We start from the raw sequence: 22,981 nt of genomic DNA, 5'->3' as shown, positions 1-22,981 counted from the left end.
AACATCATCCAAGAACACAGCAGCCTGGATAACAGATATGCCTGCCAAAGACCTATATACTCTGAGTCTAATATCAAGCAAGAAAAGGAAGATAAAGAATACATTTGCTTGGCAGTTGCATGGCTTTTTTTTCCCCAGAAATTGACAAGCTGAAACTAACATTTATATGGAAATGCAAAACATCCCAGAGAGTCAAAGCCATCTTTAAAAAAAGGGGGGGGGGACAAAGTTAAGAACACGTATTTTCTTACTTCTTTTTTTTTTTAAAGATTTTATTTATTTATTCATGAGAGACACAGAGAGAGAGAGAGAGAGGCAGAGACACAGGCAGAGGGAGAAGTAGGCTCCATGCAGGGAGCCCGATGCGGGACTGGATCCCAGGTCTCCAGGATCAGGCCCTGGGCTGAAGGTGGTGCTAAACCGCTGAGCCACCAGGGCTGCCCCCTATTTCATTTTTTTTTTTTTAAAGATTTTATTTATTTATTCATGAGCGACACAGAGAGAGGGGCAGAGGGAGAAGCAGGTTCCGTGATAAAGGTTGTGGCATAAGGATGGGTACGTAGGTCGAGGGAAGAGAATTAAGAGCTCGTACGGACATCCTTGCATTTATCATCAATCGATTTTTGACAAAGGAGCCGAGGCAACTCAGAGGGGAAAGAGTCGTTTTCTCAACAAACGGTACCAAGACCACTGGCTCTCCAGGGCAGATGTATCAATTGCACTCCCATGTCACAGCACATACATCCCAAAATTAACTCAAAGTAGCACACAGGCCTACGTGCACGACATGAAACTGTGATATCCGTAGAGGAAAGCACAGAAACAAGTCTCCGTGACTTTGGGTGAAACAATGGGTGGTTAGATAAAATACCAAAAGCACAAATGACAAGAGAAGGAAAAAAAGTGACCTGCATTACAGTTGAAAATTTTCATGCTCAGCTCTTTTTGCCCAGAGGTCCTGTAAAAAAATAAAAATAAATTAAAAAATAAAAATAAATTAAAAAATAAAAATAAATTAAAAAACAAAAATAAAAATAAATAAATAAATAAAAGTAAATAAATAAATAAAAATAAGTAAAAAATAAAAATAAATAAATAAATAATAATAAGTAAAAAATAAAAATAAATAAATTAAAAAATAAATAATAAAAATAAATAAAAAATAAATAAATTAATTAAAAAATAAAAAATAAAAATAAATAAAAATAAAAGTAAATAAATAAATAAAAATAAGTAAAAATAAAATAAATAAATTAATTAAAATAAATAAATTAAAATAAATAAAAAATAAAAATAAATAAAATAAAAAATAAAAAATAAAAAATAAAAATAAATAAAAGAATAAAAATAAACAAAAAATAAAAATAAATAAAAAATAAAAATAAATAAAAGAATAAAAATAAATATAAAATAAATTAAAATAAATAAATTAATTAAAATAAATTTAAAAATAAAATAAATTAAAATAAGTTAGAAAATAAAAATAAATTAAAAAATTAAAAAAGAGAAAACTTTCATGCTGCAAACAATATTGCTAAGAAAGTGAGAAGACAGCCTGCAGAATAGGAGAAGTGTCATAGATCATATACCTGATAAATAAGTCACAGCCACGGTACGTAAAGAGCTCTTACAATTCAATAATAAAAAGACAAGCAGATTTGGTAGCGGATTTGCGTAGACATCTCTCAAAAGGAGATGTACAGAGAGGAGACACATTCATAAAACGTTTTCAACATTCTTCGTCCTCGGGGAACCACCAATCACAACCGCAGTGAGATGCCACGTCACACCCGCCTGGACTGCTCTGGTCAGGACAGGCAGCGGCCGGCGTCGGGGGTGCTCGGGGGACGCTGGGCTGCGCCCTCTGCTGTGAAGTGTGTGCAGTCACTGTGCAGACAAGTTCGACAGTTTATCGAAATCTGAGACACCGTCAGCTACCGTAGAAGCCGGCCGCTCTGCGCCCTCCCAGGTGTCGCCCCGAGAGAGAGGTATTGATGCATGTGTCTGCAGAAGATGCCCCGGGGGCCCCCAGGGCACATTCATAATCACTGCACGGTGGGAACGGCCACACGTCCGCCCACCAGTACATCGTCCGCACGGGGCCATCCCGCATCCCCAAGAGCGGGTGACGTGTCGATGCACAGATGCCCGGGCAAACCCTGGAGACATCACGCCGGGGGACACAGCCATCACGGGAGGCACCTGCCCACGAGCACGCTGATGGACAAGGTCCGGGGTGCAGGAGGGTCCATCGGCCTGGATCCTTGGGTGCCGGGGGAGCAAGCGGGGACATGGCTCTTGGGTACGGGGTTTGGGCGGGAGGTGATGGAAGGCTCCAGATTTGGATGGTGGTGACAGACTGAAAAAAATGGAACCAGACGCGTCAAGCGTATGTGAATTGTCCGGGGGCTTTGCAAGGAGGAGGGCAGATGTGGTTTCTCAGCCTCAGGCCCGTGATCTGTAGAATACTCAGTTTACAGGGTTTTGTTGGAATTAAAGACCGTAGGGAGTGAGCCCAGGTGAGGACGGGGCACTGGGGAAGCGCAGCAATCTCTACTGTCCAAGGAGGTAACTGTTAACACATTTTCAACGTGGATTTTAAAAGATTGATTGATTGATTGATTGATTGATTGACTTCAGAGGAAGAGAGCGTGGGTGCTCTGGGGAAGAGCCGGGCTGCTGCTGGGACAGGCTTCAATTAGTGTCCAGCGGACACTGTCCATTTTTGAGCCTGTGATGGGTATTTTGTGATCCATTTCTCAGAAAAACAAAATTTTTCAGATTTCCTAAATTCCTCTGTGAATATCAAATAGGTCTCTACTCATTCAAAGCTGCAGAGCCACGGGTACGACACCAGCACCGTGTAACCCCGCGATGGATTTGCTTGGATTTTCCTTGACTGTAACTCCACGCAAACGTGCAGGAACCTTATTTGCATAGGAAGCACCTATTTTTATATATATAAAAAATACACGTTTTGCGGAAGAAAAAGAATGATCCCACATAATCCCAAAGCCCATTGCCAGGAGATGATCCTCTTTCAGTTTTTGTGGATGTGTGTTCACATCTATGGAGAGATCCGTCCAGATACGGGAGGACACACGCTGGTGCCGCTCCCCCGTCACCCAGCCCCACGTCGCTCAGTAGGTTTCTCCGTTACCCCAGGTCGCAGCACGCGGGCTCCTCGATGCCCCTTATTAGAGAATATGGGATTCGGTTAATCACAGCAGACGGCGAACTCAGGGGTCCACCCTTCGCGCACGGTGACCCTACAAGTGAGACGGGTGCCCGGGAGATCACTAGGCACCTGCTCAGCACCTCGTCCTGAGTTAACCAGCGGCGTGTGCGGACGGGCACGAGCGTCTAAAGCCAGTGGGCCGCCACCCCGGGCCCCGCATCAAGGGCAGTCACGAAGGAATGGGGCGGGCTCAACGACAGCCACGTTAGCTGCCACCAGGGACCACGGCGTTTGTCAGTCTGAGACAGCGCAGAGAACTCCCACGTGCACAGGCGCGGTCGGGGAAGGAGGCAGCGGGCAGAGGTTCCGGCCCACTCACCTGCCGCCCCACCTGCTGCCCCCGCCAGGCCTCCCTGGCTCCCGGGGGGCGTGTGGCTCAGTGTTCCCACAAACCACCCTGCGCAGTGCTGAGGAGTCCCCCCGGGGCACAAAGCCTGAGCGGCCAGCAGGGAGCTGCAGGATGTGCCCCAGCGTCGTCCTCCGGGGACCGGCGTGTCTTCTTTAAACCAGGAGGACGGTGCCTGTGTGGCTCCGTTGGTTACACCTGCGACTCCTGATTTCAGCTTAGGTCGCGGTCTGGGGGTTCTGGGATCGAGGCCCACAGCGGGCTCCACGTTCGGGGGGTCTGCTTGAGGGTCTCTCTCCCTCTGCCCCTCCTCGCGCTCGTGCTCTCTCTCTCTTTTTAAAGATTTTATTTAATTATTCCTGAGAGACACAGAGAGAGAGAGAGGCGGAGACCCAGGCAGAGGGAGAAGCAGGCTCCATGCAGGGAGCCCGACGCGGGACTCGATCCCAGGACCCTGGGGTCACGCCCTGGGCCAAAGGCAGATGCTCAACCCCTGAGCCCCCCAGGGGGCTCCTCCCACACTCCCCGTCTTTAAAATAAATTAATAAATCTTAAAAAATAAAATTGGGGGATCCCTGGGTGGCGCAGCGGTTTGGTGCCTGCCTTTGGCCCAGGGCACGATCCTGGAAACCCGGGATCGAATCCCACGTCAGGCTCCCGGTGCATGGAGCCTGCTTCTCCCTCTGCCTGTGTCTCTGCCTCTCTGTCTCTCTCTGTGTGACTATCATGAATAAATAAATAAAATCTTTAAAAAAATAAAAAAATAAAAATAAAAATAAAATTGGAGCAATAACACCTGCCTGAAAGTCAGAGAATAAATACAAAGAAAATAATAAATACAAGATAAAGTTTTGTTTTTTTGTGAAAACAGGAGTAGAAAGTGTCCTTGCAGGGACCAGCATTAGCACTGCATAGACGGAAGCAGGAGACCCCCTCGAGACCCTCACCTCGAGGCCCTCACCTGGAGGCCTTCACCTGGAGACCCTCACCTGGAGGCCTTCACCTCGAGGCCCTCACCTGGAGACCCTCACCTGGAGACCCTCACCTCGAGGCCCTCACCTGGAGACCCTCACCTGGAGACCCTCACCTGGAGACCCTCACCTGGAGACCCTCCGCCCCACCCCCATTCCCACCCGAGACCACCTTGGCAAACATCCCTGCTGGAGCCCGGCTGTCCCTCCAGGCAGGGACCACTGCTGCCGTCAGCTGGATGCCGGAGCTTCACCCGCAGCAGACCAGGTGCAGCAGGGACGTCCCCCCCGACCCTGAGGAGCTCGAGGCTTCACCAAGCTGCTGCTTCCCGCAATTGGGCTCTGGCCTGCGTGGCTCGAACCCGTGCCCGGCAGGTGGCAGGCAGCAGGTGGCAGGCACAGAGCACCCCACGCGATGCGACCCCGAGGCGGGGAGCACGCGGGGGTTTCCAGAGGCTGCGGGGGGCAGGGTGAGCCCCGGCTTCCGAGGTGGAAGGGGGTGAAAGGTTTGGGACGTAGACAGTGGCTGGTTACACCTGCGGAGGGAGCCGCCCGCGCCGAGCTGTGTGCCTCCTGGGGCTGGTCCTGGGCTGTGCGAGCGTCACCTCCATGGAGGCAGAAGGGGCAGCCGGGGTCGGGGGGGCGGGGACTTTCCAAATTCCAAGTTGTTAAGAAAGTCCTTTCTCAGTGAGAAGATGAGTAAGGAATGAGGCATAGGGAAGCCGGGGGCTGGAGGAGTCGAAGGGATGCTGAGTCCTTGGCAGGTGTAGACAGCGCCGCCCCAGGGCCTTCCTGGGTCCAGCCTTCCCCACAGTGGCGGTCCCTGGCCCCCCGCCCCCGATTGTCCCGCTGGGCCTCCTGGTGCTGGAACCCCAGCTCCACGGACATGGCCTCGGGCCACTTCAGGCCTGCAGCGAGGAGCCTGGGGGGGGGGCTGGCTCCGGGGGCGCAGCCGGGCAGCAGGTCCTCCCGGACCCAGGCCTCTGCTGGTGCTGGACCCTGTTCTCCACCAGCGCGACGTCCCCGCGTGGCCCTGCTGCAGGCCTGCGCACTGTCCCCCGCAGTGACACGTGGAAGGAGCCCCCGTGCCAAAGGCAGGGAATCCCGGCTCCTCCGGGGGGGCCCACGTCCCCCTGCAGCTCCCTCCTCCCCGTGCCCCGTGTGGCTTCAGGCCTCCTGTGCTGGGCCTGGGGTGGGGGTGACCCTCCGAGGAGGATGGGGCCTGGGGCTCAGGAGATGCTCTGAAAACCTGGCCAGTACTGGCTGAAAGGCCCGGTGGCTGCACGCGGGGACGCGGGGGGGGGGGTGGGGGGGGGGCGCGCAGAGACCGGGGGTCGTGCCAGGTCATTGCTCAGCCCCCTGCCCGCTCCCACGGGTGACCGAAGGCCCCGCTCAGCCGTGACCCGCAGGCTCCAGGCCTTTACTTGGAAGCAAAACGGAACCTGCGGAGCCGGCCGCAGAGCCCCAGCCCTACGGGCCGACACAGGCGCGCGGGGGAAGCTCCCAGACGCTGTCCAGGCCGCGGGCCTGCTGGTCACAGGGAAAGCTCCCAAAGCCTGGCTCTGCTGCCCAAGGGACGAACTAGGTCGGCATTCCCGCCTCCCCGAGGCATCCCGAGGGGCGCAACCCGGCTGTGCATTTGCAGACGTTCTGGGGTGGGGCTCGGGGGTCGGGGAGGGTGAAGCACCTGCGGGAGGTGCAGGTCGGGATCCCGGGGTCCTGGGGTCGAGCCCGGCTTCCGAGTCCCTGCTCGGCGGGGAGCGTGCTTCTCCCTCCGTCCGGCCCCGCGCTCTCGATCCCAAATGAAAGGGTGAAGTCTTTAAAAATAAAAATTAAATCCAAATGCCCCGCCGGCGCTTCTTACGCACACGGCGAGGTGAGGTGAGTGCTTTCCTGGCCTGCACAGCGGCAGCCGTGGGTGAGACGCCATCGAGGAACCGAGGAACCGGTGACATGGGATCCAGGGCCCAACCTGCCCCTCCTGCAAGGGAGAGGGGACCGGACTGGGAAGTGACTGGGCCGCGCTTCACAGGGATCCGGAACCTTCCAGACCCGCGAGGCCCCTTGGGGCTGGAGAGGCCGCGCCCGCTGGTGGCCGCCGGGCAGGTCCATGGATGGATCCGAGCTGAGCCGTCCTCACTGGCGCGGAGCACCAGCCGGCGGGCTTCTAGCCGTGGTCCGGGTTCTCACGGGCCAGGAGGCCACGGAGCGACCAGGGGCCCCGGGGAAACCGTTCCGAGCCAACAAACCCTGTACCTCCAGAAGCTCAGTCTTCATTTTACAATTCCTATTTAAAATATTTTCTTTTTTTTTTTAAGCATCGCAACAAGATCTTTCTGCCAAACCAAGGTGCCGTCTGCGTGTTGAGAAACAGGACCGTCAGGGCGCTGCGGGGACATGGAGATGGGGGCCCGTCCCCTCCGCTCCGCAGGGACCTCTGCAGATGCCTGGGAGGGGCCCCGGGGTCGCCGGCAAGGCCCACGGCCCGTCACCCGGCCGCGTGCACAGGAAGCAGCTCACCTCCGAAGCAATGAGGATAAGGTCTGTGCGACTCTTGGCCTTGGGCCTGGAAACCCTCTGAGGCTGTGCGGCTGTGGGGGGGCTGCAGCCCCCGCCCCCCGGGCTCCCCGCCTCGCCCGCACACCGGGCCTCTCCCCCCGTCGAGCTGCCCTCCTCTTTCTCCTAACGGCATCTGTCCAGGTCATGACCGAAGGAACACCTGGCTGTGTCACCGCCCCCGGGATGTCCTCCACATGGGAGAGAATTCCAGGAGAAAAGCAGTCCAAGAAGAGGTCACGGGAGGGCACCCGTTAGGACAGAGCTGCCCGGCTGGGGACTTTGTTGGGGGGACTTCCAACTGCAACCAGCTGGGAGCAGACTGGGGACCTGGGCGCCGGGTTTCAGAGACAGATCTGAAGGTCCTGCCGTCTGGGGGCCCCTGGCCCGCTCAGTGGGGAGATCATGCAGCTCTCGGTCTCCGGGTCGTGAGTTCGAGTCCCACACTGGGTGTAGATGTTGTTTAAATTAAATAGAATTAGATCTAAAAAGGTTCCTGGTGTCCAGAGTGGGAGCTGCTGCTCAGACAGCGGGCGGCGGCCGCGGAGGATGCCCCCGAGGACAGACATCCCGGGCTGCGGCTCGAGCCCCAGCGTCCTTACCCGGTGGCTAGGACAGGTGCCCGCACTGAGGGCTCCGCAGCAGCAAGGACAGGAGCCCGCAAGGGAGGCGCATCTTTACCGCCCACCGCCGGCCTGGCCGTATTCCCTGACTGCCGCCTAGTGGCCGCCTCGCCGCTGTCCCCTGCAGGCCTGTGTCCTAGCTCCCTGAGCCTCGGTCCCTCTCGGGGACAGCGGTGGACGCACCCCAAACACCGCCAGTTTCGAATGTGGTCTCCTGGAGCAGCCACTTTGGGGGCCACTTGGGGGCATGAGTCATGGTGGGGCATGGCCACCCCAGAGCCGGAGGTCCTCCAGGGGAGCCCGAGGTGTTCCAGGAGAGCACGAGGTCCTCCAAGGAGCCTGAGGTCCTCCAGGGGAGCTCAACATCCTGCAGGGGAGCCCGAGGTCCTCCAGGAGAGCCCAAGGTCCTCAAGGAGAGCCCGAGGTGTTCCAGGAGAGCACAGGGTCCTCCAGGGGAGCACAAGGTCCTCCAGGAGAGCCCGAGGTGTTCCAGGAGAGCACGGGGTCCTCCAGGGGAGCACAAGGTCCTCCAGGGGAGCGCAGGGTCCTCCAGGGGAGTGCAGGGTCCTCCAGGGGAGCCTGAGGTCCTCCAGGGGAGCGCGAGGTTCTCCAGGAGAGCACGGGGTTCTCCAGGGGAGCGTGGGGTCTTCCAGGGGAGCGAGGGGTCCTCCAGGGGAACCTGAGGTGTTCCAGGAGAGCCTGAGGTTCTCCAGGAGAGCACAGGGTCCTCCAGGGGAGCACGAGGTCCTCCAAGGGAGCGCAAGTTCCTCCAGGAAAGCTGGGGTGTGCTCCCCAGGTGCGGCCCCACCCTGTGCCCAGGTGCAGCATCCAGCCTGCCTCAGCCTGCCTCGGAGCCGGCATGGGGGGACCTGCCCTTCCAGGGGGGACCCTGCGGCCTGGGGCGGCGCCCGGGCTGGTCCCAGGTGGCGGGTCCGAGGCTGCAGTGGCAGAGATGCTCATGCGCTGGCCCCGAGCCTGCTCCCCGAAGCACCTGAAGCACCTGACACGTGGGTGCACATTTGCACCAAGTCCACTATTTGGGGGCATCTGCTGCGATGGCAGGGGGGGTCCTGGAGACAGTCACTGTGACTTCAGGAGACCCGAGGCTTTGGGGGAGTTGGTGAGCGCTCCTCAGGGGAGCTCGGCGTCCCTGGCCCCTTGAGGAGGGTGGGGCTTGGCGAGATGCTTCTGGGAGGCAGGGGCAGAGCCGGTGCCAGACAGGCAGGGGCAGCCTACGACCCAGCGGTGCTGAGCAGCGTTTGGGGCATTGAGGAGCCAGTGGGGTCCAGGGGCTGATGTAAGGACGTGGTCAGTTTTTAAGAAGAAAGGTCGGCCTCCCTGTGGAGCGGTGATTTTTCTACCGGAGGCAGCTGCCAACCAACACAAATGACTAGATCTGCATTTACTCCTTCGTTCACGGATTCAGCCAAAAAAATATCGATTGAATGAATATCTACTTTGCGTCGATTGTGATTTTTATTTTATTTTATTTTATTTTATTTTATTTTATTTTATTTTATTTATTTTATTGATGAGAGGCACAGAGAGAGGCACAGACCCAGGCAGAGGGAGAAGCAGGTGGGAATCCATCCTGACCCCGGGGTCATGGCCTGAGGGGTCCGCAGCCAGAGAGGTAAGGGGACTCATGCTGGCGGCAGGCCGGGCAGTGGGGGGGGCCTCCAGGCCGCTCCAGGCACCGGGAGGGGACCAGGCAGGTGCAGCAGGGTGGGGTGATCGGAGTCGAGGCGTCACCCCGTGCTCAGCAACGAGGCCCAGGGGTGTGCACACGGAGTGGTTGGGGCTCAGGTGAGACCCGGGGGAGAAGCCAGCACCCCAACAGCCGACTGCTTTCCCGCCCCGTGTCTGCAGGAGCCCCCAGCTGTCGGCGGGGACGCACCCGGGGCCGCGCGGTTCTCTGCAGGTCCACGGAGGCTGCGCTGGTCCACTTGGCTTCTGCCTCTGTAAGCAGGACACTGGGGGCCGGTGGCGCAGCCTAGGGTGGCTCAGGGAGGGGAAGTGGGGACCGGAGCCCTGGGAGCTCCTGCAGGGGGGTGGGGGCAGAGCCTGGGCCAGGTCAAGGGCTGGGAGGAGGGGGCCCTCGGGGAAGAGGTCAGTGATTGCCACACACATGCAGGGCGATGTCCCTGAGGGCCAGGCACTGCGAGCGGGAACCTGCAGCTGCCGCAGGGACGGGAGACGCCGAGGGGCCGGGGCCTGGGTGACCAGACCCGGGAGGTGGCGGGGCTAAGGCGGCCATGGGGTCCGGGAGGGGCCTGCCCCACGGGACCAGCCCGGCCTGACACTGCAGCCCCAGCCCTCTGCGGCCCCGACGGCCTGCGCTCAGCATCAGCAGGACACACGCCAGCTCCCGAAGGCTTGTCTGCAAAACAGCGGCAGCCGCCTCCCGGGACTCCACACCACACGGGAACACTTCGGGATCACGGGTTAGATAGGACATATTACTAAAGTCAACGCTGGGGCCCCGGGCGGCTCCGCAGCAAAGCCTCTGCCTTGGGCTCAGGGCGTGACCCCGGGGTCCCGGGATCGAGTCCTGCATTGGGCTTCCCACAGGGAGCCTGCTTCTCCCTCTGCCTGTGTCTCTGCCCCTCTCTCTGTGTGTCTCTCATGAATAAATAAAATCTTTAAATAAATAAATAAATAAATAAATAAATAAAATCTTAGAAAATAAATAAAAAGGAAGTATTTTCTGAGACCCAAGAGAGAATTGGAGATACATAAACAGGTCACAGAAAAACAAAAACAAAACGTGAGGCCCCACCAAAAAAAAGACATCACCAGAAACGCCGAAAACATTATTTTAATTAAATATTTTCTATTTCCGAACATTAAGCTCTTTTGATGGTTGTAAATCCTACTTCGGTTTGTCTCCATTCTCGGTTCCCGTCTGTATAAATATAAATAGTATTTACTGATTCACATTCGACACAAAATTTCAGATGTGTTTAAATGGGAAAGTGAGGGGGGCGCAGTGGGAAGGGCCCCTGGCTGGGGCCGGGAGCTGCGGGCAGTCACCGGGGCCACCGCGAACCCTGGAGGGGAGTCCCCCTTGCCGGGGGGCAGCGAGCGAGGACACGAGGGGGCGGCTGAGCAGGCTCCCAGGACCAGGACACCCGGAGCGGCAGCGGCGTGAGCCCCGGTGGCTCCACGGCCCGACAGGCCCCGCTGCCTCCCCGAAGGGCCGCTTGCCTCCGAGCCCGCGGCACTTTCCCGGGGCGGCCCTGGCGGCCGGTGGGTCCCGCGTGCTTCTCAGGCAGCGCTTTGCAGGGGGCACGAGGGCTGCACCCCCGAGAGCGTTCCTCGTGGGAATGAAATGCTGCGACATCAGAGGGAAGCGGGTCAGCTTGGCCCGGGGCAGGGGCGAGCACGCGGAGGACACCCAAGCATCCCCTGTGCAAATTCCAGGCCGAAGCACGTCACGCCCAGATGCCCAGAATCTGCGCAGAGATCTTCGGGACAGAAGCTTAGCAGGTCGCCGCGAGCTGTGCACCGAGCTCCCCGGGGCTTCTCTTCCCCGAGGTGCCAAGGCCACAAATGTGCTCCCATCCCGAGGGTCGCGGGACCAGGCGGCACAGCAGGGACAGGCGAGGCTGCGGACGGCCCGGCGCAGCCGCTCTGGGTCGGGACGGAATCCACCCCACACCCTCGGGCACCAGAGCGTGTTCCTATCTTTTGTCCTTTGCACGCGTCCTTGCACACGCGATTCTGAGCCACGTCTTCCCCCGCAGCGCCAAGTCCGATCCACGCGACCCTCTGGACCTGCAAGCACATGAGCCCGAGAATCAACAGATGCAACGAAAACTCCAGGAATCCAGCAAACGCAGACCTTAGCTCCCCACGGAGGGAACGAAGGGCGCAGGGCGGCCCCGTGCACAGCGGAAGAAGCGGCCTGGACGCCGGGCTCTGCCCCCTTGGGCGCGTACCCGGGCCTCGGTGCCCGTTTTCCGCTTCTGGCCAGGCTGGCGCTTTTACCTTCACGCCCGAAGTCTCCGCTTTCAAGCTAACTGGCAACGTCCTTCTGGATCGTTTCCTGAATCCTCTCCGCCAGCGCGCGAAGATGGGCTTTTCTGAGGCCTCTGATTAAGGTGTGATACGCGCCCCTCCTCCCGTGCACCTGGTACCAGTGACGCAGCAGCTGCACCTTCTGCTCCGCTGTGTCCTGCAGGTTGTCGTTCTTGATCTCGTCTATCTTGGCTTCGTTGATCCCGTTCTTCCGAACGAATTCCCTGACCTGTTTTATTTTCATTTGTTCAGCGATGCCGATGATGTATTTGCTCAGGTCGATGTCTGAAAGGCAGGGGACGGTCTCTGACAACACGTCCTGCTGAATGCAATTGTCACCATTGAGAACTACGCGGATCCCTCTGCTCCTAGTGCTGGGGACACCAGTTAAGTCCCAGAAATGGGGAGCACTGGCCGGCGGGGGGGACACAAAGCCAGAAACCCGCTTGAGCCCCCAGCCTGACCCCTCCTGGGCCCCCAGTAATTTGCTCACAACAGGGCAAGACGTAGGAGGGAAGAGGCCTGGAAGAGATGCCCGCTGACGTTCTTAGGATGTGCCAACCCGTGACCCAGAGACCAGGAGGCGGGCAACGACCCGGGGACCTTGTCTGTGACTCGCAGGCCAAGCAGCCCCGGGCGGAGCCCCGGACGCCGCGTCCCGCCCCTGAGCCTCAGGACCGTGTCCGCTGCACCCGATTCACTTCTAACTATGAGCATTAGTTACACGGCGGAGCCGCCGATAAGCGCTCGGCGCCGAGCAGAAAGGCCTGTGAGCTCGAGGAAGGGCGGGAACACGACCCGGAAGCAGCGGCGTCAGTCCACCCCGAAGTCAGCCCATTACCTTCGAAGGAAGCGTCTCCGTGCAATTACAGGACGGGAGCCTTACCTGCACAGTTTATTGGTATCACTTCCTGGGGGAGACAAAAAAAAAAATGGAAAGAACATGATAAATAAGAATATATTTAGAACAGTCTAAATCTGATTGTCTAATTCGTCCTTAACCCTGAAGGAAATACAGCCAGTAGCACGATGCACAGAATCAGCTAAACTGTGTCCTTAAAAAGGATTCTTTTCCCATTGAAATTTTAATTCTGCAAAGTTCCAGCTTTGCCAGAAACTAAGGCGTGTGAGCTTATCTTTTATGCAAAGAATCGAAGGGATTCATGGAATTTGCCGAGATGACTTTTCATACAGACTTGAGAAAATAACATAAGGGACATAATTCTCAAATTTTCTTTTTTTTTTTTTTTTTTTTCAAATTTTCTCTACAGCAACTATTTTTTTTTTTTTTGACATGTCAAAACAGTTTAAGGTGGAGCAGTTCAAAGAGCCCTGGCCCCAAGCAGAAATCGTCGCTCATCGAGCGAACTGCTTTCTCTCCCAAACGTATCTTTCAAGATTTGAAACGCTTTGCTCTCACGCTGGAGAGAGAAGCGGCGACGCACGGTCCACGGGGCCCGGGTGACGCGCGCGTCCCTGCGGTGACACCAGCACAGGACACAGGCTCGGCCCCATCCCGCCGCCAGCTCCCACGGCGTGTGCGTCTCACGCCCGGTTAGTTCGTCCTCGAGTGAGCTGTGTGGGAGCCTCCTGTCAACCGGGCGCCGTTCCCCGCGGCCCGACCCGGGCCCACAAACTCTCGATAAATGCAAATAAAAAGCCGAATGGCCGCTTTCCCTAATTTCTTAAGGAAGCGCGTGTACGTTCCAACACCTACAGTAGGAGGGGACGGTGTGGGTCCCAGGGTGACATTCCCTTTTGTCCTGCGCCGTTTGAACAGCCCTGGAAGATCAAAGAAACTTCTATCAGGCTCCGGTCCCAGCCTTGGAGGAAGCCCCTAGGACACACCGTCCCACCAAGGAGAGGGTGACGCGGAAGGACGGAGGCACCGGCGCTCCAGGCTCCCACCCCACGAGGCCAAACGTTCTCGAGACACGTCACGTCCTAACTGAGCCGCCCCGTGAGCACACCGGCCTCGTCAGAATGACGCAGGGCACGGCCGCCGCTGCCCCCTTCACCGGGACGGACGTGGCAGGCGTGAGGCAGACGCGGGAGCCACAGGGCGTGAAACATTGGATTCCGCGGCCTGGAATCCAAGTCATTAAAACTTGTCACCTCTCCGTGCTTTATGAGTGATTCCGAGGGACCTTCGATGGCAATCACGATCATGCCCAGGCGGGGCTCGCCTGTTGGCTTTACTATAACCCTCGCATTAACTCCATTGCCTTGGTGTCGTAAGTTAAGGGGCAAAAATAAATAAAAAGATCCCCAAAAAATAGAATAAATAAATAAATAAAACCCCAAAGACTGTGGCGTTTGACCCAGGGACAGGGGGCACAGAGCACAGAGGTGTCAGGTGTCCCCTGCCTCTTTCCCAGGAAGATCCTGCCTCCCGTGGGGCCCTCGGTGAGCATGCAGGGATCGCTTCTGATCCTCGGTCAACCCTCGTCCATAATGAGGATGGGACCTTCCACCCGCTCCGAGCTCCAGGGGAACTGCTCATACACAGCAGCTGGCGGATGGTACCACCTAGTTCTCAGCACCTGGCAGGGGTGCGGTTAGGGCCGGTGCTTAACGTGAGAGCTACCTGCCCGGTGGGAGCCGTCTCATGGGAAGTATGCGGGGGAATTCTGGTGAATTCTACTTCCCAAGTGATTTCAATGTGCGGTCTGAACAAAGTAAGCACTTACACCAGCACACGAGCACGGACGTCAGAATCGGGATGAGGACGCAAAACCACAGGTATCTGGAGCTGGATCCTGTAGGAGCCACATTGAAGAGCGAACGTGAGCACAGGCAACCCGGGAGACCGAGCGCGGGACTCCCGAAGAGTAAAATTTCTTCATATTTTTGACAGCAGGGATGAGAGAAAGGAGGACATAGTCATAAAGAGAAATCATGACCTTCTTCACATTTGGTGTCGCTGGTCGGTGTGCACCTCTCAAGGATTCCATGTTCACACCTAAAAAAAACAACAAATAAAGGAACAGGGAAGCCTGGGTGGTGCGGCCGCTTGTGTCCCACTCTTGATTTTGGCTCAAGTCATGATCACTGGGTCACAGATCGAGCCCCACATCGGGGTCCCACACTCAGCTCGGAGGCTGTTGGGGTTCTATCTCAGCCCCTGCCCCCCACCACGTGCACGTGCACATGTGCATACACCCACACACACACTCTCTCTCTCTCAAAATGAATAAATAAAATAAAAAAAAAAAAAACAGAGGAAATTTTAAAAAGCCTGGTGGGCAGACTCCTTGACCACCTGCAAGGACACCACACTGTAAATCCTGGGCCATTTTAGTCATCTTTGCATCTCCCGCAAACAAACCCCTCCCCCCGGGTATTGCTAGATTAGCATCTAAAGCTGGCACAAATAAAAAATAAAAAATAAATAAAAAAATAAATAAAGCTGGTACAAATTCATAACATAATTTGGATGTTTGGACAAGAAATATCCTAGAGTGACTGTGCTTGTTGTTAAGATATCAAGAGTTAAAGGAAGGTATGAAAATATTGATAAATTGGAAAAAGGATGAAACAGACAAAGATTTAAAATTGGTAGTAAATGGGGCTCCTGGGGGGCTCAGCGGTGGAGCATCTACCTTCGGCCCAGGGCGTGACCCCGGGGTCCCGGGATTGAGTCCCACGTCGGGGTCCCCGCAGGGAGCCTGCTTCTCCCTCTGCCTCTCTCTCTGTCTCTCATGAATAAATAAATAAAATCTTTAAAAAATAAAATAAAATTGGGAGTAAAAAATTATTTAAAAAGTAATAAACTTGGAGTAAAATAAAAAATAAAATTGGGAGTAAAGCAATGTTCTTAAAGTCATAAACTGCAAAAAGCTATTTCAGAACAGTCCCACTGAACAATAAAACGACGGGTCGACAGCCCCGCCCTCGACCCTGCTCAGCAAGCCTACCCAGCCTGCGCTCCGGCGTCCCGTGGTGGGCAGGACGCGCGGGAGGAAACCCTCAGTGTCGGTATCTGAGCACGACGGTCAGACTGGCTCAGCCCTGCCCCAACTCAACGCGCCTGGCGAGTCACCTAATCCCTGTGAGCCTGTTTGCTCACCGATGACAAGGAGTCAACATGACAACAAGGAGGTTCCGGTGATTGAGATTACGAAGGACTTAGAACTATTACTACAGCCGACCCTTGAACCACGTGGGGGTCGGGGCCCTGACCCTCCCCTCTGTCCCCACATAGTTGATGATCCTCAAGTAGCTGCTGACGCCCCCGAAGCGGAAACTCTAATACCCTACTGTCAGCCGGAAGCAGTTTGGCGCCTGCCTTTGGCCCAGGGCGCGATCCTGGAGACCCGGGATTGAATCCCACGTCGGGCTCCCGGTGCATGGAGCCTGCTTCTCCCTCTGCCTGTGTCTCTGCCTCTCTCTCTCTCTCTCTCTCTGTGTGACTATCATAAATAAATAAAAATTAAAAAAAAAAGAAAGATGAAAACTTACGTGCTACACGGGTTGCAGTGTTCGCACGGAGAGACGTCACAGTAGAAGTTTGGTTTACATCTGCACTTGGTATTCTGGGTCTGAGTACAGTTTCTTTCCACTTCTAAGCCTAGAAAGCCAGTTTGCAGACTATTAGTTACAACAGCTGATGAGCAAGGGCCGCAAGAGAAGATTCGCGATCTACCCTTACATCAGCACACCTCCTGCAACACACAGGTAGCGTTCACCTGCAAAAGAGGCAACCCCAGGTGAAGCAGTTGAAATCACTGGGCAGGGTTTGAAAAGGACAGACAGTCCAGCAACCAACATAGCCCCACTTTTGCTGGAAGGGTTGCCCCGTTCCTATACAGCCTGGCTACTTAGGGCATGGCTTGTGCACCCACCTTGGGGGGTGGGGTCGTGATCTCAGGGTCCCGGAATCGAGCCCCATGTCATGCTTCCAGCTTGGGGGCGGCGGGGAGTCTGCTTCTCCCTCTCCCTCTGCCCCTCCCCTACTCATGCTTGCTCGCTCTCTCTTGCAAATAAATACATAAAATCTTAAAAAAAAAAAAAGGAAATGCAGAGTATCAGGCCCTCATCAACACTTAGTGAGACCAATGCCAAAGCCCTTGCTTAGAGATTCTGATTTAATTGCTCTGAGGTGGGACCTAAATGTGAACATTTTTCATAGTTCCCTGCGTGATCCTAACATACAGCCAGGGTGGAGAAACATTGCTTTAGGGCCCAAAAAGGGACAAGAAAAGCTTTATGTCCTGGGATTTCTTGATATGAAATGAAACTGGGGAGTTTTTCTGTTACATCTGGATCCGGGCTCTCATGATAGGTTGAGGCATCCATAAAAATTCCGGTCCTCAGTTAGAATTAATCAAGACAAAACAGATCTCCAAAGGGGAGGGGGCCTCCCGCCTCCCACCCACCTCTTGGATTCCTCTGTCCTTGTATCAGAAGGCTCCTGAGCTCTTGCCGGCTATACCAAGAACGCAAATCAAGGCAGGAAAACAAAATTTACGCACCTGTTCACCAGGTTCATATTTCGTCATTCTGGGAAAATTGCCTAGATTTGACCCGCAAATGTCTAGACTAGTGATTAGCTCAGTACCTGGCGCTGCTTCACTCCAGCCAGCTCCATCCTGCCCGCCCCCGTACGCCAATCCGGCACCGGAGTAGGTCCCAACCTCAAAACCTCAAAGTGCATTATACATGGCTCTACATGGAGTGGCACTACTGGCCTTTCTGATGGCTTCAAAGACACTTACCATGCTCTCCATCGCAGATTCCACATCTCCTGCATTTAGGAGACAAATGCGTCTTGTCTGTGTACTCCTCCCCTTCTTGGCAGGGCACACAGTGTGATTTACCCGCATAAGACGTGCAGTCACTTTCCTTCCGTGTGCCTGCCCAAGAGAAAAATGGAGGCGGCGTTGGAACACAAGGTGGACGTGCAACAGCGTGGGAGAAATGCAGGGGTGACGAGGAGCGGGAGTCAGGGTCGTCAGACTAATGGTATAGAAACACAGTGGCGGGGGGGGGGGGCGGTCATCATAAAAATCATGTCAACACACGGGAAGTCTCCCAAGACGAAAGCCCAAAGAGTCACCCAACAACTGTGCCTACAGACACCGGAGGATGAGCTACACTATTTTTAATGCACGGAATGACCACATGCACAGAAGCCTATAGCAACTTTCTTGCAAAGAGGGCAGAGGTTCACATCCATTCCTCTTTCTATATTTTTTTGCCATTAAGGCACAGAGTGTGTTTTGATGGGAAGGCATGAGCATATCTATAACAAAATTTGCTATGAGGTTTGTTGTCTTAATTCACACGATTATAAGTAATACATTTTTTTTTTATAAGTAATACATTTGCTTTACTTTTCAAATAAAGCGAGTCATTGTATTGGTGTCGGGAAGCCTTGGATGACAATGCTTTATGCTGAAAATTCACTTAATTGGCAAGTGTCTATTAAATGCCTATTGTGGGTCAGGCCCTTTCAGGAGCCAGAGATCCTGCAGGAAATATGACAACGTCTAGGTCTCCGAAGGCTTCGCGTTTCCAGGGAGGACGCAGGCAATGCCTGGACCAATCTATGATGTCAAGTGGTGGTATGTGCCTTGGGGATTAGGGCCAGGAGACGGAGGGTGAAGAAGAAAGAGACAGAAAGCGTGAAGGAAAATCTAAGAGGAAAGCATGGCTAGTGGCTCTGATTATTCTTGGTGTAACTAATTAAAAAGAATAGGCCGAGTGTGATCGGCCCCACACGTTTGCTCCTTCCTGGGCACACGACGTTCTCAATAACCTCACAGCATTCTTTTGAAGAAAACAAAATACTACATAAGCAAATCATGAGATGGAGACAGGTGTGATATTGTGTAGTCAACAAAGAAAACAAAATGAATTCCGAAAACCCGGCACCAAATTCAAATACCATGCGTTGGGGCTGTGGAACATCACGGCAATGCCTGAGAGCGCTGAGCCAAAGAACAGTTTTGTCGAATTTTGCTGGTTTGCCAGTGGTATTATTGTGGTTTCTAGACGAATTGGCCCCTTTAAATAATTACCCTGCAGAACACGCCTAGCACAATGCCTACCGCACGACCGTAAACACGGGGTTTTCTCTCTTCCAACATACACAACCCAAATTTATCAAAATATAAAAAATGAGTGGTTGTTTTGGGTTTCTTTAGTAAATTTGTTTTAGTTAGAGAGAGAAAGCATGAGCGAGCGGGGTGGGGGCAGGAGAGAGACTCTCAAGCAGACTCCTCGCTGAGTGCGGAGCCCAGCGCGGGGCTCGATCTCACGACCCTGAGATCACGACCTGAGCCGAAATCAAGAGTTGCTGCTTCACCCACTGAGCCACCCAGGCGCTCCTGTTGTCTTGAAAAATGAGATTTTAAAATACATTTGTTTCTAAAATAAAAAATAATAAAAAGTAAAAAAATATAAATAAATAAATACAATAAAATAAATAAAAAATAAAAATAAAAAATAAAATAAAATAAAAATAATAAATAATAAATAATAAAAATAAATAAAAAATAAAATTAAAAATAATAAAAATAAATAAAATAAATAAAAATAAATAATAAAAATAATTAAATTAAATTAAATTAAAAAATAAAAAAAATAAAAAATACATTTGTTTCTGAGCGTAATAGAACCTGGAAAAGTTGGGGGAGGGTAGGAGGAATTCCATGTCAACCGCTGCGAGAGCGTCACGGTTATCTTGGTGCATCCACGCGGGGACCCCGTACACGTGGGAGTATACGCAGGTGTGCCACGCGTGCCGTGTGCCCCAGAATCCTTCTTATTGGGTAAGGTGGGTGATGAGCAGTTGTCGATCAGGTAATCAGAACTGTCGGTTCACCTAGGGTATCATCGAAAACCATACTGTGAATATTTTAATCAGTGAAATATAACTGAGTGATTATCGGCCAGCCTTGCGGCGAAAGAAAGAGTAATACGCATTCCAGATTCTTCCTCATGTAGGTGACCTTCAAAACGCCTCCTTCCTGTTTTTCTTTGTCTTCCCTCCTCCCTGCATCCTTCTTTGTCTCCCTCTCTCCCTTCTTTCCTTGCTTCCTCTCTTTCTGATGGAAAAATCCCTTCCAGGTACCAATAATTTATATGAAAGGCTTTCAAGGGGTCTGTGATTTTTTTTTCCCATTGATTCTGACCTCCTCTCATTCACCAACAACTCCGTTAGCAGCTCATCCCGAATAAAATCCTCCAAACATGCAAATGAGTTTTCACAGAAGTAGGAATCTGTCTTTTCTCTGTATTTGTACAGCATTGGCTTATATAATAGTTTGTTAAATTACGTATTAATTCCACAACACCAACGAGCATAAAGACCTGGAAGCAGCTGGAAGAGGGACGAGCCTACAGCCCCACAAGAGGGACCAGGAGCAGGAAGCGGGTTAGTGTGTGCCGAGCACCCCAGGGCGCTGGGGCATGGAGCAGGGTCGTGAATCCAGCAGGTAGGTGGGCCAGCGACCCCTTCGGGGGGCTCTGGGGCGCTCCCATCAGGGAGCGTCCGACTCCTGGTTTTGGCTCAGGTCGAGAGCTCAGGGCTGTGGGATTGAGCCCCGCGTTGGGCTCCACACTGGGCGTGGCACCTGCTCTGGATTCTCTCTCCCCCTCACCTGCCCCCACCCCAGAAAAGAAATTCCTTCGGGGAATTTATACATTGAGGCTACGTCAGAAAACATGACATAGTTGATGGATGGAGACATTCCAACTCTTGAAGACTCCAATTCCCCCAAAACAATCCGAATCCCTGGGTATCACAACGGAACGTCACACGTACATTTTCCTTGACTTCTGACTACTTTTGAATACGTGTCCCCCATAACCCTGCTGCATCAGTAGGCATGAACGGTTTCAAGTCTTGGGCCCACCTATCCGAATTTCTTTCTTAAAGGGTTCCAACGACTTACATTCCCATCGTGGTTTATGAGGGTTCTTATCTCAAAGGCAAACCCACCAGGGCTGAAGGCATGTCTTAAGTGAAAATTTTTAAAAAATGCAAAATAAAAGAAAAGCAAACAGACACAAATCCTTGGCAGCTTGATGGGCAAAGCAGATTGATTTTGTTTGAACCTGCATTTTAAGTTCTAAAAATATGAAGGAGGGCAGCCCGGGTGGCTCAGCGGTTAAGCACCTGCCTTTGGCCCAGGGCATGACCCCGGGGTCCTGGGATCGAGTCCCGCGTCGGGCTCCCTGCAGGGAGCCTGCTTCTCCCTCTGCCTGCATCTCTGCCTCTCTCTCTCTCTGTGTCTCAAATAAATAAATAAATAAATAAATAAATAAATAAATAAAAATATGAAGGAGGATCTTAGCTCCTGGACAAATAGATGGTGCCTGGCAAGTTATAAGAAAGCCAGGGAGCCGTTCCGGATTCCTCTCCGGAGGAGAGTACACGTGAATAGGCTTAAGTATGAATGGGCTGGATGGCAAGGCAGAGCTTCCCTGAGGGTCACTAACAACTGGACGGGGGGCCTTGCAAGGGGGCCGGTAGGATCTCCGCATGCAGGCCCTGAGCCGTTCGGCTGCTGGGGGCCCCACAACCTGCTGCCCACGGCCCCGCGGCGGCTCCCACGGGCCTTCCCCGGACGTCCCCGTCCCACTTCACAGCGCAGCCGAGACGCTGACGCCGCAAGCTGGTGCCAGCTCGGCTCCAGATGCAGGAAAGGGCCGCTCGACGACACTTTGAAACGTCCCATCTGCTCCTGTTCGAAGGATTTCCGATCTGAGATTGGTTTGCATTTCAAACCGCTGGGGTTAAAAGACCGTTGGGTTTGCACCCATTGCTCTTCTAGCTCGTCTAGTTTCAGCTGCAAAAAATGCAAATGTATTTTGCAGGCTTCAGAGAACTCCTGATTGAGGGGAATTGCCAGATCCACCTCCTGAGGGCGGGCGGGGGGGGGGGGTGTCCCTCGCTGTCAGAGATCCACCTCCTGAGGGTGGGGGTCCCTCGTTGTCCGAGCTCCAGCTGTGAGGATACATTTAATCAGTTCTGTTGTGAGAAGCTTGAAATTCCGACCGTCTTTTCTCGCCACTGAAAAGTGGAGCTAAAGAGAGAGATATTTAAAAAAAAAAAAAAAAAAAAGGGACGCCTGGGTGGCTCAGCGGTTGAGCGTCTGCCTTAGGCCCAGAGCATGATCCTGGAGTCCAGGGATCAAGTCCCATGTCGGGCTCCCTGCATGGAGCCTGCTTCTCCCTCTGCCTGTGTCTCTGCCTCTCTCTCTCTCAATCTCATGAATAAATAAATACATAAAATATTTTTAACAAAAAATAAAGAGAGAGAAAGCCTCTCCCTCCAGGGGCACCCGTCACCTGTGAATGCCCTGTCCTCGCGTCCACGGCAGCCACGCAGGAAAGAGGTGAACAACAACCTAGTTGTTGTTTCTTTCCCCCGATAATGTCCTAACGCAGGAGGACCAAGCGCCGGAGGAGCAGCGACCCCTCCTGAGCCCGACGCTCAAGCTGCCTCGGGGGTCTGCGGACTCACCGGGAGGACACGCGTCACAGCACAGGCTGTTCCCGTGAAGCGGGTCTTCCCAGCACCTGACGTCTCCCATGGTGACGTTCCTACCCGATCTCAACACTTTGTAGCTGAGGCTGGTCACTTGAGCCTTCACCCCCCTGGGCCACGGTCCAGCGATGGAGGCGAGCGTCTGCCAAGGAAAAGCAGGAGAGCTGCAGTGAGCGGGGGAGGCCGCCGGGGAGCAGGTGTAGGGCCGCACCTGCGGCTGCACCTGCCGACGCCCACGGCCCCACGCGCCCAAGCACCCTAGGAAGAGCATCGCGGATGGGAGGGCCGGGCCCTGGGCTCCAAGGGGACCCTGGCTGCCACCCGTGCGTCGCTGTGGGCAGAGGCACCCGGACTCCCCAAGTCTCTGTTCCCTCATCTCTTTTTTTTTTTTAAGATTTTTTTTTTTTAATTTATTTACTCATGAGACACACACACACACAGAGAGAGAGAGAGAGAGGCAGAGACACAGGCAGAGGGAGAAGCAGGCTCCACGCAAGGAGCCTGATGTGGGACTCAATCCCGGGTCTCCAGGGTCACGCCCTGGGCTGAAGGCAGCACTAAACCACTGAGCCACCGGGGCTGCCCTATTTTTTTTTTTTTTTTATTTTTTTTTACTGGAGTTCAATTTGCCAACAGAGCATGACACCCAGTGCGCATCCCGCCAAGTGCCCCCCTCAGTGCCCGTCACCCTGTTCCCTCATCTCTAAAGCGGAGACGGAAAATAAATAA

The 22,981-nt window shown here is 53.8% G+C and overlaps 1 protein-coding gene across 2 annotated transcripts in view; it reads right to left on the bottom strand.

The window, feature by feature from the left end:
* Positions 1-10,534: 10,534 nt before the first annotated feature.
* FAS (Fas cell surface death receptor) overlaps positions 10,535-22,981 on the bottom strand; it is a 24,800-nt gene continuing 12,353 nt past the window's right edge. For both annotated transcript variants that reach the window (XM_038576079.1, XM_038576077.1), the window contains exons 2-10: positions 22,229-22,394; positions 17,472-17,609; positions 16,216-16,324; positions 14,658-14,716; positions 14,445-14,513; positions 13,472-13,536; positions 12,641-12,665; positions 11,725-12,039; positions 10,535-11,511 (exon numbers count right to left, since the gene is read on the bottom strand). In XM_038576079.1, the coding sequence (XP_038432007.1) occupies positions 11,753-12,039; positions 12,641-12,665; positions 13,472-13,536; positions 14,445-14,513; positions 14,658-14,716; positions 16,216-16,324; positions 17,472-17,609; positions 22,229-22,394 (918 nt within the window). In that variant the 3' untranslated portion in view covers positions 10,535-11,511; positions 11,725-11,752. The remainder of the gene's footprint in view (positions 11,512-11,724; positions 12,040-12,640; positions 12,666-13,471; positions 13,537-14,444; positions 14,514-14,657; positions 14,717-16,215; positions 16,325-17,471; positions 17,610-22,228; positions 22,395-22,981) is intronic.

This window comes from Canis lupus, chromosome 26, assembly GCF_011100685.1.
Source record: "Canis lupus familiaris isolate Mischka breed German Shepherd chromosome 26, alternate assembly UU_Cfam_GSD_1.0, whole genome shotgun sequence".
Lineage (NCBI taxonomy): Eukaryota > Metazoa > Chordata > Mammalia > Carnivora > Canidae > Canis > Canis lupus.
The sequence above is the reverse complement of the archived record's forward strand: the minus strand, read 5'-3'. Positions and strand labels throughout refer to the sequence as shown.